General features: G+C 42.6%; 1 protein-coding gene across 9 annotated transcripts in view; it reads left to right on the top strand.

Moving 5' to 3' along the window:
• Positions 1-11,579, top strand: part of LOC122716162 (protein abrupt-like) — a 62,580-nt gene extending 51,001 nt beyond the window's left edge. For 6 of the 9 annotated variants that reach the window (XM_043938989.1, XM_043938990.1, XM_043938986.1 and 3 more), the window contains exon 8: positions 7,111-11,579. In XM_043938989.1, coding sequence (XP_043794924.1) covers positions 7,111-8,114 — 1,004 coding nt within the window. In that variant the 3' untranslated portion in view covers positions 8,115-11,579. Of the gene's footprint in view, positions 1-1,722; positions 1,885-2,536; positions 5,473-7,110 lie in introns of those variants that run through there. The other 3 variants (XR_006346972.1, XM_043938992.1, XM_043938993.1) reach the window with 3 other exon arrangements.
• The last annotated feature ends 1,043 nt before the right edge of the window (positions 11,580-12,622 follow it).

Here is a 12,622-nt window from a genome sequence, read left to right as displayed (position 1 = left end):
TTAACGAGACGAGATCCTCTCGGCTCCTTTCTTTAGATTGGTCGCTTTAGAAACATCCTGTATACAACCATTACGTGTCTGCGCTTCATTCCACTTTCGTGATTCCTCCGATCACACGATCGTTCATTCCGTTTCTACCCTCGTGCTCTCTCTTCCGGTTCGTCGTACCACCTCATCCATTGCCATTTCTCCTATGTTCTATCACTCCCTTCCGATCGATCGGCTCAGAGATCCGTTGTAATCAAGCGCGCTCGTACCCCACGCCTCCTACCCCAGATCGATCAAACTGGTACGATTACTCAACCGACTGTCTTACGCGATTCTAACAACAGAAAAAAGAAAAACTTTTGAGATTGTTCTACCGTCACTCTTACTCTTCCACGCCGCTCGTTTTTTCCTCGTCCTGTGAAGAATATATCGCGCCAATAATTTTGACGAATAAAAATTCAAGCGGTGAAAAAATGGAAAAGAAAAGAAAATTATTCATTGCTCGTCGACGAGTTTATTTTTCGTCGGTTGATAGGTACCGGCACGGTGAAAAGGATTCGACGGGTGGAATGCGCGACGTGACCTTAATTCCACATCGCGGAACGCGATGCAGCCGATACGTAAATCATCGTTGAATACGGTTTTCCGGGTGTGTACGTTCGCGTAATTCTAACAAATCGGCTCGTCCCGACTGTAAATCAGACGGCGGCGTGCCGCATTCCCTTTATGCAGCTACCATAAAGGCCGCTTTTTATCCGTTACGGCTCCTTATATCCGGGTTATAATATTTCACGGGTAGGGCAAAAATTAATCCTTATCCCCTTTCTATTTGATTGGATTTGTCGCGGAACAAACGCGTAACATTGTCGTAAATTAAACGCGGCTTCGAATAATTTTTGGCGAATTCGTATATACGTTCAAATATTATTCAACGCGATGGTGGAGGTGGGGGCGGGATCGAGAGGATGGCAGCAGCGAGCTTTATGGAAGACGATTTCGAAGGCGGATACCTGTCACGCCGTGCCTGCACATCCTTCCCCTTTTACGTAATGAGACGTGCACGAAAGTGGGAGAGGCCTTTTGCTTAGAGATTCGTAGGAAAGATAGTCGTAACGAGGCGTAGAGGGTGGATCAATACGAGGGTTCTTACGTAGTTCGCTCTCTCTCTCTCTATCTATCTCCTCACTGTCTTCTCCTTTCCTCGTGTATTCTCTTTCTCTCTCTCTCTCTCTCTCTCTCTCTCTCTCTCTCTCCCATCCTTTCGTCTCTAACGACCCCACCCCTCTTGTCCTTTCGCTTATCTTCTTCTTACATCTGAAACTCTCTTCTCTCTGAATTTTTTATTACTTTTTGTTTTTTCTCTCTTTGTCTGCCTTCCCCGTCTTTCTTTTTCTTTTCTCTACTCTTCTCTGCCTCTCTCTCTCTCTCTCTCTCTCTCTCTCTCTCTCTCTCTCTCTCTCTCTCTCTCTGTGGCGCCGAGAGCTTGAAATGCAAGAGGACGAAGGTGGCGACTTCTATCTTCCATCATCCAAGCTTCTGTCAAAGAAGCGCGACCAGGATGGGATTTCCGGTGACCGTTTCCCGCGGGCGAATTTGAAAAGAAACGACAATCGAGAACAAAGGAAAGGGAATGATCGATGAGGCATTTTGAGAATCTCAAGGGATGGGATCGAAAGACGCGTGCGATTCTGCACGACGATCGTGATAATCGAAATATAGAATTTTTGTTAAAAGCGTCAATGGTTGACGGCTACGACATCATCAACGACATCAACAACAAGTACAACAACAACAACAACAACCAACAACAATCAACAACAACAACAACACACCAAACATCCTACAACCGGGCATGCCCTGAGAGTACGAGAGTAGCCTGCGTGCGTGTGTGTCCAGGTATGAGAATGCGTGTGCATGGAGTGCAACCAGTGTGCACGTGGCGGTGAAAAAGAGAGGGAGAGAAAGAGAGAGAGAGGAAGAGGATAGATCGATCGGATACGATAGCGTGTGGCCCGAGGGTGCGGAGCATGACCGAGAGAGAAAGTGAGAAAACGGCACGACCGAGAGAGAAAGAGAGAGAGAGAGAGAGGGGGAGAGAGAAAGAGAGAGAGGGAGTGAGTAAGAAAAAGGAAAGGAACTCGTGTGAGAGGCTGGTCACGCGTGTGTGACTCCAGCGTGGGTGTGTGTCGGTGCAGAGTGAGAGAAAGAGAGAGAGGCTCGACGTGTGTGAATGTACGTAAGAAGGAGCGACTTGTGTACGATTGTGCGCGTGAAGAGAAAGAGAGAAGAGTAAATGTGGCGGGCGGCAGTTAGAAAAAGAAGGAATGAACGACGGAGAGAAATAAATCGTGAGTGCAAGGGAGAGTAAGAGATGGGGAATGAGAAAAAATGAGCGAGCGAATGAGTAAGATAAAGGAAGAAACAGAGAGAAAGAGAGAGAGAGAAAGAGAGGGAGAGAGAGAGAAAGGGATATGAAAAGAGAAAAAGAAAGAAACGAAAGAGAGAGAAAGACAGACAGAATCAACTGACGGGCACGTCCTGGTTGTAGGATCGGTGATGCCGAAGAGGGAGGAAGCCGCGTTGGCGGCGGTGGCTGCGGCCGCCAACGAAACTACGGCAGCCGTGGAGAATTTCGCGAGACTCTACACGGCACTGCGCCACGACGATGCTAGGCCTCTCTGCCGTTACTGCGGCAGAAGCTACTCGTCACCGAGCAACCTTCGACAACACGTGAAAAATGTCCACTCGAATTGGCCGCCCCCGGAGACGTGGCCGCAGTGCAACGTGTGCGGGAAACGGTGCAAGACCAAGCATTACCTGATCAATCATCAGCTTCAGGCGCACGGGATACACCAACGGCCAAACCTGAACAATCCTAATCAGCAACAGCATCAGTCGCCCTCTTCGTCCTCCTCGTTGCCATGAGTACAATCCTCTTCGTGCTCCGCCATCCCCACGTCGTCGTCGTCGTCGTCGTCGTCGTCGTCGTCGTCATTGTCGTCGTCGTCATTGTCGTCGTCGTCGAACACCCATGAGAAACGATCCGCGACCAGATGAAGTCGGGGGTCGTTCCCTCACGCCTCTCGTCGATACAGGATAGCCTTGTTCGATATCGAAACGAATCCGGGTTCTCGGTCGGGTTATTTTCGAATTGGAATGGATCGGTGTATCCATATTCACGGAAATTATTCGGGGTCGATCGGATTTGGTAGAATTATCGTCGCGTTATTTTTACGAGGGGTGGGATATTGGAGGAAACTGGGTGAATCGGCGGGTTATGCCCGGTTATTTCTATTAAACTATTTGTACATCGTTGAAGAAAGTTGAAACGCGTGACGTTCGAAACGCGGCTCGCTAGTATCCTGTATCATCGAGATCACGTTCAGATATTCCTATTTTCTATAGAGTTTAAACGAGAGGATTAGCCGAGGCAGCAGCGAATTTCGGGAATTTCGTTCGCGAAAAAGGAATCGGATGGTTTTACGTGACTGTAACCGAGGCAACGTTCCAGAGAGAGATTACAATATATCATATTTATCACGAGAGACAAGGTACATATATAAAAGATATCCGTAATAATAGATTTCCGGCAAGAAAGTAAGAAAAGAATAATCGCATGGCACGAAATATCTATCGATCGAGTGATGCACAATGTGTTCGCTCGATCGTTTGCGCAATGGAAATGAGGTATTTTCCGAGTTAATAACAAAGAACACACGCTTACACACCTCCGCCACCTTCGAGCCAAAACGCGTGTCCAGTTCTTATCCTTGGAAATGTAATATCCGGAGAAGCGTCCGTGTTCAGCCACCCCACGCATACAAATATACCACATAGTACATTCACAGAGAGAATCGAACGGTTCCGGCCCCTCCCCCCCCCCCCCCCCAATAATCTGGCACGTGAGATTCTGCCTGGACACGTTCAAGCATCTCTGCCGTAGTAGTATTCGATTTACGCGATGATTGCACGAATTCCATGGAGTCCTCTGTCTGCCAATTGCGCGAGATATCGAGCAGAGAGAGAGCAATTAGCGATCCGTCGGATATATATATATATATATACACCGGTAACCGGTAACCATTTGCGGGAGATGTAACCTCCTCTCTAGATATTCCGCATGAATCAATGGGGATGTTGCGGGTGGGTATAGGGCTCGGATGGAACGCGTATTCGCGCGCTTTGGTACTCTCTGTTTTTATTAGGGGTTGGGTTTGAGTTTATGGTGGTGGTGGCTGGTGGTAACGTTGGTGTGGTGGTGGTTGCAGATCACGGGCTCGATGAGGCAGAGGGCGCGGCTTACCACCACCACCACAGCCATCACCAGCAACATCATCGGCATCGTCATCATCATCCACTATCCGTTCCTCCTCCTCACCATCATCATCATCAGGCGCTACAGGAAGACGACCAGCAGCAGCAGCAGCAACAGCAACAGCAAGACCAGTCGACGACCACCGCGTCGACCACCAACACCACCACGACCAAGTATCAACGGAGCCCGGCTGACTACAGGCAACAGAAGATGATACGCGATCATCATCAACAGCACGGTTACAGGTGTCCCCTTTGTTGTAGGACGTTGCAGGACATCAGCACGATGAGGGCTCACTTGGAGCATCATTATCCGCGCGACTCGCCAACCTGTCCCGTTGCCTCGTGCGCGAAAACGTTCTCTCATCCCAACAGCGTGAGGAATCACATGCGTTTGAAGCATCCGGTACAATGGGATCAGATAAAGACGCTCAGATGGACTTACGTCTGATAAACAGGCCGATGGATAATATTATCCGGGTTACCTTAGACTCGCGTAGCTATTTTTTTTTTTCTTCTCTTTTTTTTTTTTCTCTTATCGGGTTTTCTCTACTTATTTCTCCCCCCTATTTTTTTCTTCTTTTAATCTCGTTCTTTCTCTTTCTTGCTTCGAGCTTGCTTCTTCTTCTTCTTCTTCTTCTTCTCCATTCTCGTATTCTCTTGTTTCGTATGCGCGCGGTTTTTTTCTTTTTTCTTTTTTTTCTTTCTTTTTTTTTTTTTACATCCCCAATATAAAAGTTTCGCCGTTTATCGATTGCATATACACGTGTCTTGGTAGTCTCAGAGGGTGGAGGGCGCGTTTCAAGGAAAAATGTCTCGCGTGCCAGAGTCTATAAAGAGTTCGAAGGTATTGTATACGCGATATTGCGATCTGGTTGAATGTAAGTATAACATCTTGGGGAGGAGGAGGGGAGGAGGGTTTAGAATGATTTCGGGACGAGTCTGCGCGCCTACGATGATCGGTCCCCTTTTTAGTGCTTTATTATCGAGACAATTGTCGCACAAGCACCCACCTCTCTTCCTGACAATTAAACGAGAAGCGCACATTTTGTAAATATTCGGGAGATTATTATTATTAATATTAATAATAATATTATTATTATTATTATATATATATATACATAAAAAAAGAAAAAAAGGAATATATTATATATATATATATATAAATATATATAAATATAAATAAATAGAGAGAGTATATATATATATAAAAAGAGTAAATCTATATATATATAGAAAGAGAGAGAGAGAAAGAGTTGATTTTGTATAAAAAGAAAATGTACGAAACAGTATTTCTAGTAGAGCCTGATTAATAAAAAAAAAAAGTAAATAAATAAATAAATAAATAAAAAAGTAATAAGAATGGATAAAATAATAAGAATGGTAGTCACACCAATAGAGATCGTGTATTAATAAGATCGACGTTGATTATACGACTACGATAATGTAATAACGGTTAGGTTAACGTAATCTTAAACAAGAGAAAACAATGTTCCTCTAAAGCTGAGTAAGCCAGCCTTACGTTAACGTGCGTAGTTTTTAAGAAACGAGCGGAGTAAAACACGAGTCGAGAATTTCTTTAGATTACGAGCGGAACGTTAGTCGATCTTGTAATCGTAACAGCTAAAAAATCGAAACGATAGGAAAATTGGAATCCGAGGATTTTACGCGCGAGAAAATAAAAATAAAAATAGATAAACGAGGAAAAATAAAAAATTGGACGTGTATCGAGAAGTTAGTTTTACGATGCTTCCGTAATCGTTATCCGAAGAAACGCGCCGCAATACGAATAATTAATTAATACGTATATTTACACGTAAATCCACACGCGTAGAGAAAAAAATATTATATATATTAAACAACAGACGAACATATGTAATAACATATGTTAAACGTATATAAGCGAACATTTGAAAAACGATCGACGAACAGAACACGATGAACGAGTCGATTCGAACAGCGCCTAGCCTTATTTTTCTACAATCTTCTGTTTTTTCGTCAGTATTCTCTAGGTAGAAGAATATATCCCAGACAGGTTAAGTTTTTTTCGACACACCGATAGTTACTAGAGGATACGCTGCGAATAAATTACGAGGAAATTATATAAATATATATAAATATAAATACATATACGCGTGTGCACGAGTTGTTGGTTGCGCGAGTGACGATGATATATTCACGAGAAAGAAACGACGAATTTCTTATTCTCGATTATTCAACGATTAGTCTCGATTACGATATTCTTTTTTCTTTCTTTTTTTTTTTTTCTTTACTTTATATATATATATATTTTTCTTTTCGATAAACACAACGCGCCTTGATTTTACAAATTTTGATTGGATGGAAATCGCTCTCACAAGCGACAGCTCGTGCCACGGACAATGTATAGAGCATCATACGCACTATTTTAGCAGATACTAGGGTACGTAAGATTATACGTAAGACACACGAAATAAAGTATATACTATTTAAGTAATGCTTTGTACAATAAAAGGTATTCAAAGAAGATGACGTGGCTGATCAATCCATCAATGGACATCCATCTTTATTCGATTTACCGAATTACCGAGGCGAACGAGATTCTAAAAACGAGAACGGAAAGCAGAAAAAAGTTTCATCTTTCCTTTAAGTTTTATCTTGTTTCGTTTCTAATCTAACTTTTTTTAGCTACTCTTCCCACGTGGTTTACTCGGTCCGGGACTTGCGCCGCCACCATCGGCCATCGCAAGCTCCTCGAAAAACGATAGAGGAAACTTTCACTTGGGGAAACTCGCCTTCATCACCCTTTTGTTTGTCTTCTTTTTTCAGTGGCCCGCCGCGGCTTGGACATGATGCGGGTCCGCGCCACGGATCCACGCCCCTGCCCGAAATGCGGTAAGATCTATCGATCCGCCCACACATTGCGCACTCACCTGGAAGATAAGCACACGATCTGTCCGGGGTATCGTTGCGTGCTGTGCGGTACCGTGGCCAAGTCGAGGAACTCGTTGCACTCGCACATGTCGCGCCAACATCGAGGGATCAGCACCAAGGATCTACCGGTCCTACCCATGCCCAGCCCGTTCGACCCTGAATTGGCGTCTCGTCTGTTGGCCAAAGCAGGTGTCAAGGTGAGTCCCGCCGAGTTGCGAGCCCGTGCCAGCCCCACCGGCCCGAGAAGGGGCGATATGAGGCTCGAGATACCACGAGGGGGCGCCCCGTCCGAGGCTGGGAGCAGCATCTGCGGCGGGGACGATCCGGAGGATCTCACTTTGCCGCTCAGCCTCAGGTATGGATCACCCACGCCCAATAACAACACCGTGATCACGAAGGTGAGCGGCAGCGGGAACAACGGCAGCGGCAGCACCAAGAACTCGACCACGACCGCGATAGCGGCCAAGTCTTTGGACACGTTGCACGGCAGCCGCGAGCCGAACACGGCGCCCCTTCATCCACCCGGCCATCTTCATCCGAGCCATCACAACACCAGCGCGACGGGATCAGCCATTCTCGACACATATTTGCAATTTATCGCCGAGAATTCCGGTTTGACGACGATGGGCCTCAGCCCCGAACAAGCCGCCGCTGTCGCGGCGGCGCACGCGGCCAAGATGGCGCACATGAGCGCCATGGACAAGTTGGGCGGTCGTGGGATCGAGGATTATCCCATGATCGGCCGGGACGAGGGTCGGGGGCCCGGTGTGGTGCACGAGGATCGCCAGGACGCGATGCAGGACAGGCACGTTGGATTGTTGGAGGAGGGGGAGTCGTCGGGGGGCGAAGAGGACGACTTTAGCGAGAACGAGGAGCCGGAAATCGTTAAAGCCGAATAGGTGGCACGCTCGCGGCAATCTGCGACCATAGTTTGTTACACGAGTGACCCGATTATTATTAGCAAGCGCTTTGGAGAGACGCGTTTTTCTTTTTTTTTCTTGGATCCGATCTTGGATCTGGGCGCGTTCCCTTCGCTCGCAGTCAAATCCATCCACTACCTCAGTAGAGACTTGTTTTCCCATTGTTTTCTTTTCGTTGCGGGAGAATAGAATTTTTGTTTTTTTTCTTTTTTTTTTTTTTTTTTTTTTTTTTTTTTTTTTGTTTTTCCAAAGAAAAGATGAAGAAAGAAGATGAAACGAAGTCATGACACACACGTATAATTCACACGTTTACATTTATATAAACCGGGCCGGTTCCGATCGGAGAAACGAATCCCTCCTTCGCTACACTCGGAGAAACGGATCAGTGATTTCCGTTTTCCCTTTTATTTTACGAACACGATACATACACACGCATAAAAACACATACCTATACATATATATATATATATATATATATATATATATATACTCTATCACACATCATGTAAACACGTGTATATGCGCGTATACAGTTTTTACCCCAGTTTAAAATATTCCATCTGTCTACCTCAGTGAACCACGATAAACGATAAGTGATAGGACAGACCAAGACGAATCTCACGGACGATGATGATGATGTTTCGGGGAGAGGAGAGAGAGAGAGAGAGAGAATCAGAATCAGGGAGACGATAAAAAGAAATGATATCGTCATGGCTATTCTTCGCATGATTTTTACTCATTTATGAAAAATGATTTATGAATACGAAGAATCAGATATCGATATATCGCGACAGACGTCGTTCAACCAGTTCCAACTGACCGGCGTTTTCACGGTCTCGTCGAAACGATTGATTCGTTCGTCGAAAAAAAAACGAGAGATCGCCCCAGCGAATCGACGAAACCTTAGACGAGAGGATGCTAGGGAGGATCAATTGTTCGATTCTTTTTATTTTCTAAAACTGAGCTGTTTGAGAGAAAGAGGGAGAAAGGAAGAAAAAAGAGAGAGAGAGAGAGAAAGAGAGAGAGAGAGAGAGAGAGAGAGAGAGAGAGTGAGAGAGAAAAGAAAAAACGGTGACCGTCGCGTATATGTACGCGACTCCCGAGAAGATATTATTATTATTATATTATATTATATTATTATTATATATAAATGTTGAGGAAAAATATATATTGTCTAGATTTATAGAGAAGTTAGTATACCACGACGCGTACGTACGTACGTACACAATACGAATAACAAAAAAAAAAGAAAAAGAATAACGATAATAATTGGAGAGAAAAGGACGCGTTAGAATAACGAGTAGAATGATACACGTGTGTAGCGTTAGGGTTTAGCACCCTTTATATTTTTTAGATGCACGCGTGCATCTTTCCAAGATACGTACACTCACTTACAGACGCGAATACACGGCATTACGTACATTAAAATACATAGACACACGCCCACACAGTACAATTTTTCACGCATGGTGTACACACATATGCACGTACACACACACACACACACACACACACACGAGAAAGAGAGATTATGTTTCCGCGCTTGATTTGAATTCGCGCGCGAATCAATTACGTACGGTCGTGTCTCGTGAAGAGTGTCGCTTTAGAATCGCGACGATTATTACGATTGTTAATTATCTACTCGTTTTATCGTAGGAATAGAAAAAAAAAAAAGAAAAAGGCGGGATATGTAAAGTCGGAGAAACCGGGTAATCTCATCGTGTCGATCAATGAAATATTCTCGTTGTTTCTCGTTTCGTTTGTAAACTTAGGTTAGAACGGTGTTCGAACGAAGAAGCTTTGGCTAGCTTTCTTTGACCAGCCAGGAGGGGATATAATTGTTACGATAAAACGTGATAAAGTAGAATCTCGTTAGGATTCGAGAGATGGTCGAGACGATGCGTTCTACTCGGTTCTGGAAAATGGAATTAGGCGAAGTAGCGCGCGAAACTACGAAAAAAAAAAAAAAAGAAAAAAAGGTCTCGACTCGGGTAAATCAATTAACCTTATTCTTGTCGTTCCTTTTTTTTTTTTTTTTTTTCTTTTTTTTACCCTCTTTCATAGTTTTCATTCTTGCATAGAAAATCCGTCGAATTAATCGAAATGGAAAAAGAGATTCATCCCCTAAGGGCTTGCCATGACTTTTCTTAGTACTTAAGTTCTTTATTTCGATCATTTTTCTCTTGAAGGGAACGACACGATTCTTTTTATCCGTAGAGATCTTCTCATAGACGATTAGTTGCTCGTGTATTGTTTTTTGTTGTGTGTTTTCTTTCTTTTCGAAAGAAAAAAAAAGAGAGAAGAAACGTGACGCATGAGGAAACAAGGTAGAAGCCACGAGTGGAAAGGAAGAACTGTTTCATCTTTTCTTGAACTTCGTCTTGCTCCTAATGGAGCATCGATCGGAGTCTTTCCGCATTCTTGAACGTGTCGTTAGCTCTGACTCATCTCGATACTCCTCTCTAGCCTCGTTTTATTTATAAATCCGTCTCTTCTCGTTCTCTAACGATTTTTCGTTTCACGATAAATTGTATTTCAAATTTTATTTTTTATTTATCTTTTTCTTTTTTTTCTTTTTTTTCCGATCATCCTCGTAAATTATACACACGTGGTTCTCGTTCCACGAGTGGCGATGAAGATATATATATATATATATATATATAAAATGGGAAAGAAAGAAAGAAGTTAGAAGCAGTTTCTAAGATCGTAACTGCGCGCGCGATTTCGTGTCCAGGTTCGAGAAGTATAATATTAAAATGGTTCCTACTAATTGAATGCATACACGAGCTACTTTGATTTACAGTATATCTTGAGAATATATATTATATACATATAAATATATATATATATATATACACACAATACACATATAATTAGATACGCCTAGGAAAAAAAAAAGAGAAACTTAGCAATACGTAGTGGCGCATCGCGTTTTAAACAAAAAGTTTTCTTCCCTTTCACGTTCTTTATCATAATAATTATTAATTTCGTCCTTTCTTATCATTTTGTTTCATTTCTTCTTTTTTCTTTTAATGCGCGAATTTTTTTTCTTGCGCGAATGTGCATGGAAGAGTGACGAATGACGAATAAGTGAGAAAATCGATTATGGCTGAAGATGAATCCTTTTTTTCTTTTTTTTAGATCTTTAACACCTATTTTTATTCTTTCTTTCTTTTTTTCTTTTTTCTTTCTTTCTTTCTTCTTTTTATTTTTTTTTTTTTTTTTTGCCTAGATTTAGTAGGTTGTAAACAATACTCGGAGTATACTAACCCTTTCTTAGCCTGTAAGAGCATTTTATCTATGAAACACAGGGACTCTTAGTGATTTTGTCGCTATAAGAATACGTCGTTCACGAACGGAATATAAGCTGTGTATTTCTGCGCGAGACGATACGTCCAAGAAAGAAAGGAAAAAAAGAAAAAAAGAAGTAGTAGATTCGAAAAATCAAAAAAAAAAAAAAAAANAAAAAGAAAAAGAAAAAAAAGAGAGAGAGAAAAAAAAAGAAACCGACGATCGATCGTGGATCGAGCGCGAGACGAGCAAACTTTTTGATGAGCAGCGTCGAAAATCGAACCCCCTTTCGACGAATCCTCGAGATCTTATTTATTAGAGATTTTAAGCTTACCAATCGAAGAGTATAAACTTTTTATCCGCGACAATAATTAAGAGAGAACTGATCGCATTGAAACAATGTTCACAGAATTATCAGGATAAGAGAATTAGAAGAGGCGGGATGTTGAAGAAGTTCGACGCTGAGATTCCTCGATTTTTTAAAATCTTTATATTGTACATACATACGTGCACAGTGGGGTATTTGTATACGATCGAAATACTTGTATACGAATCCGCGGGGACGAGGCCACGGGTAGATCTTTGTAGAGAAAGAAAAAGGAAAAAAAAAAAAAAATAGTAGAATCATAATCGATACCGTTTATCGATATCGTGCGACCTCGATCCGTGTTATTTTTAACGCTTGTTACGGACAGATGAAATTTTTAATCGCTCGTTCGCTTCGCAGAAAGATTCACGAGTCGTCGCTGCGCGAATTTGCACGGTGGAAAGCTTCGTGGATAGACGTGTTTTATCGTAGAATGGAGAGAATGCGGGAATATGATCGATCGAGACGCGAATCCAGGTCTAATCGGTACAAAGAAACCACTTCTTGCCTTGAAGAAAGCTCTCTATAAATATTACGGATCAGGTGCGATCGTGTTGCGAAAGAAGGGTTAAGATAAAAATTCAAATTAAAAATAAAAAAAAAAAGAGGGAGGAATCCGGAGGAAGAAAAATAAAGAATAATAAGTAAATAAATAAGAAAAAAAAAAAAGAGGAAATTCTTCGCAGAGTACAAATTTATTCGCGATGTTTGTCGAGGAGAAGAATCTTAAAGAGAAGAAAACAAAAAGATAATGGAAAATAAGAAAAAAAAAAAAAAAAAAAGAAAATATAGTGGACATCGATCGAAGGAGGAAGCTAAAAGGTTTTCT

The sequence above is a fragment of the Apis laboriosa genome, unplaced genomic scaffold (assembly GCF_014066325.1).
Source record: "Apis laboriosa isolate Shangri-la unplaced genomic scaffold, ASM1406632v1 scaffold42_cov153, whole genome shotgun sequence".
In the NCBI taxonomy this organism is placed as follows: domain Eukaryota; kingdom Metazoa; phylum Arthropoda; class Insecta; order Hymenoptera; family Apidae; genus Apis; species Apis laboriosa.
Note: the sequence above shows the minus strand (reverse complement) of the source record. Positions and strands in the feature narration are given on the sequence as shown.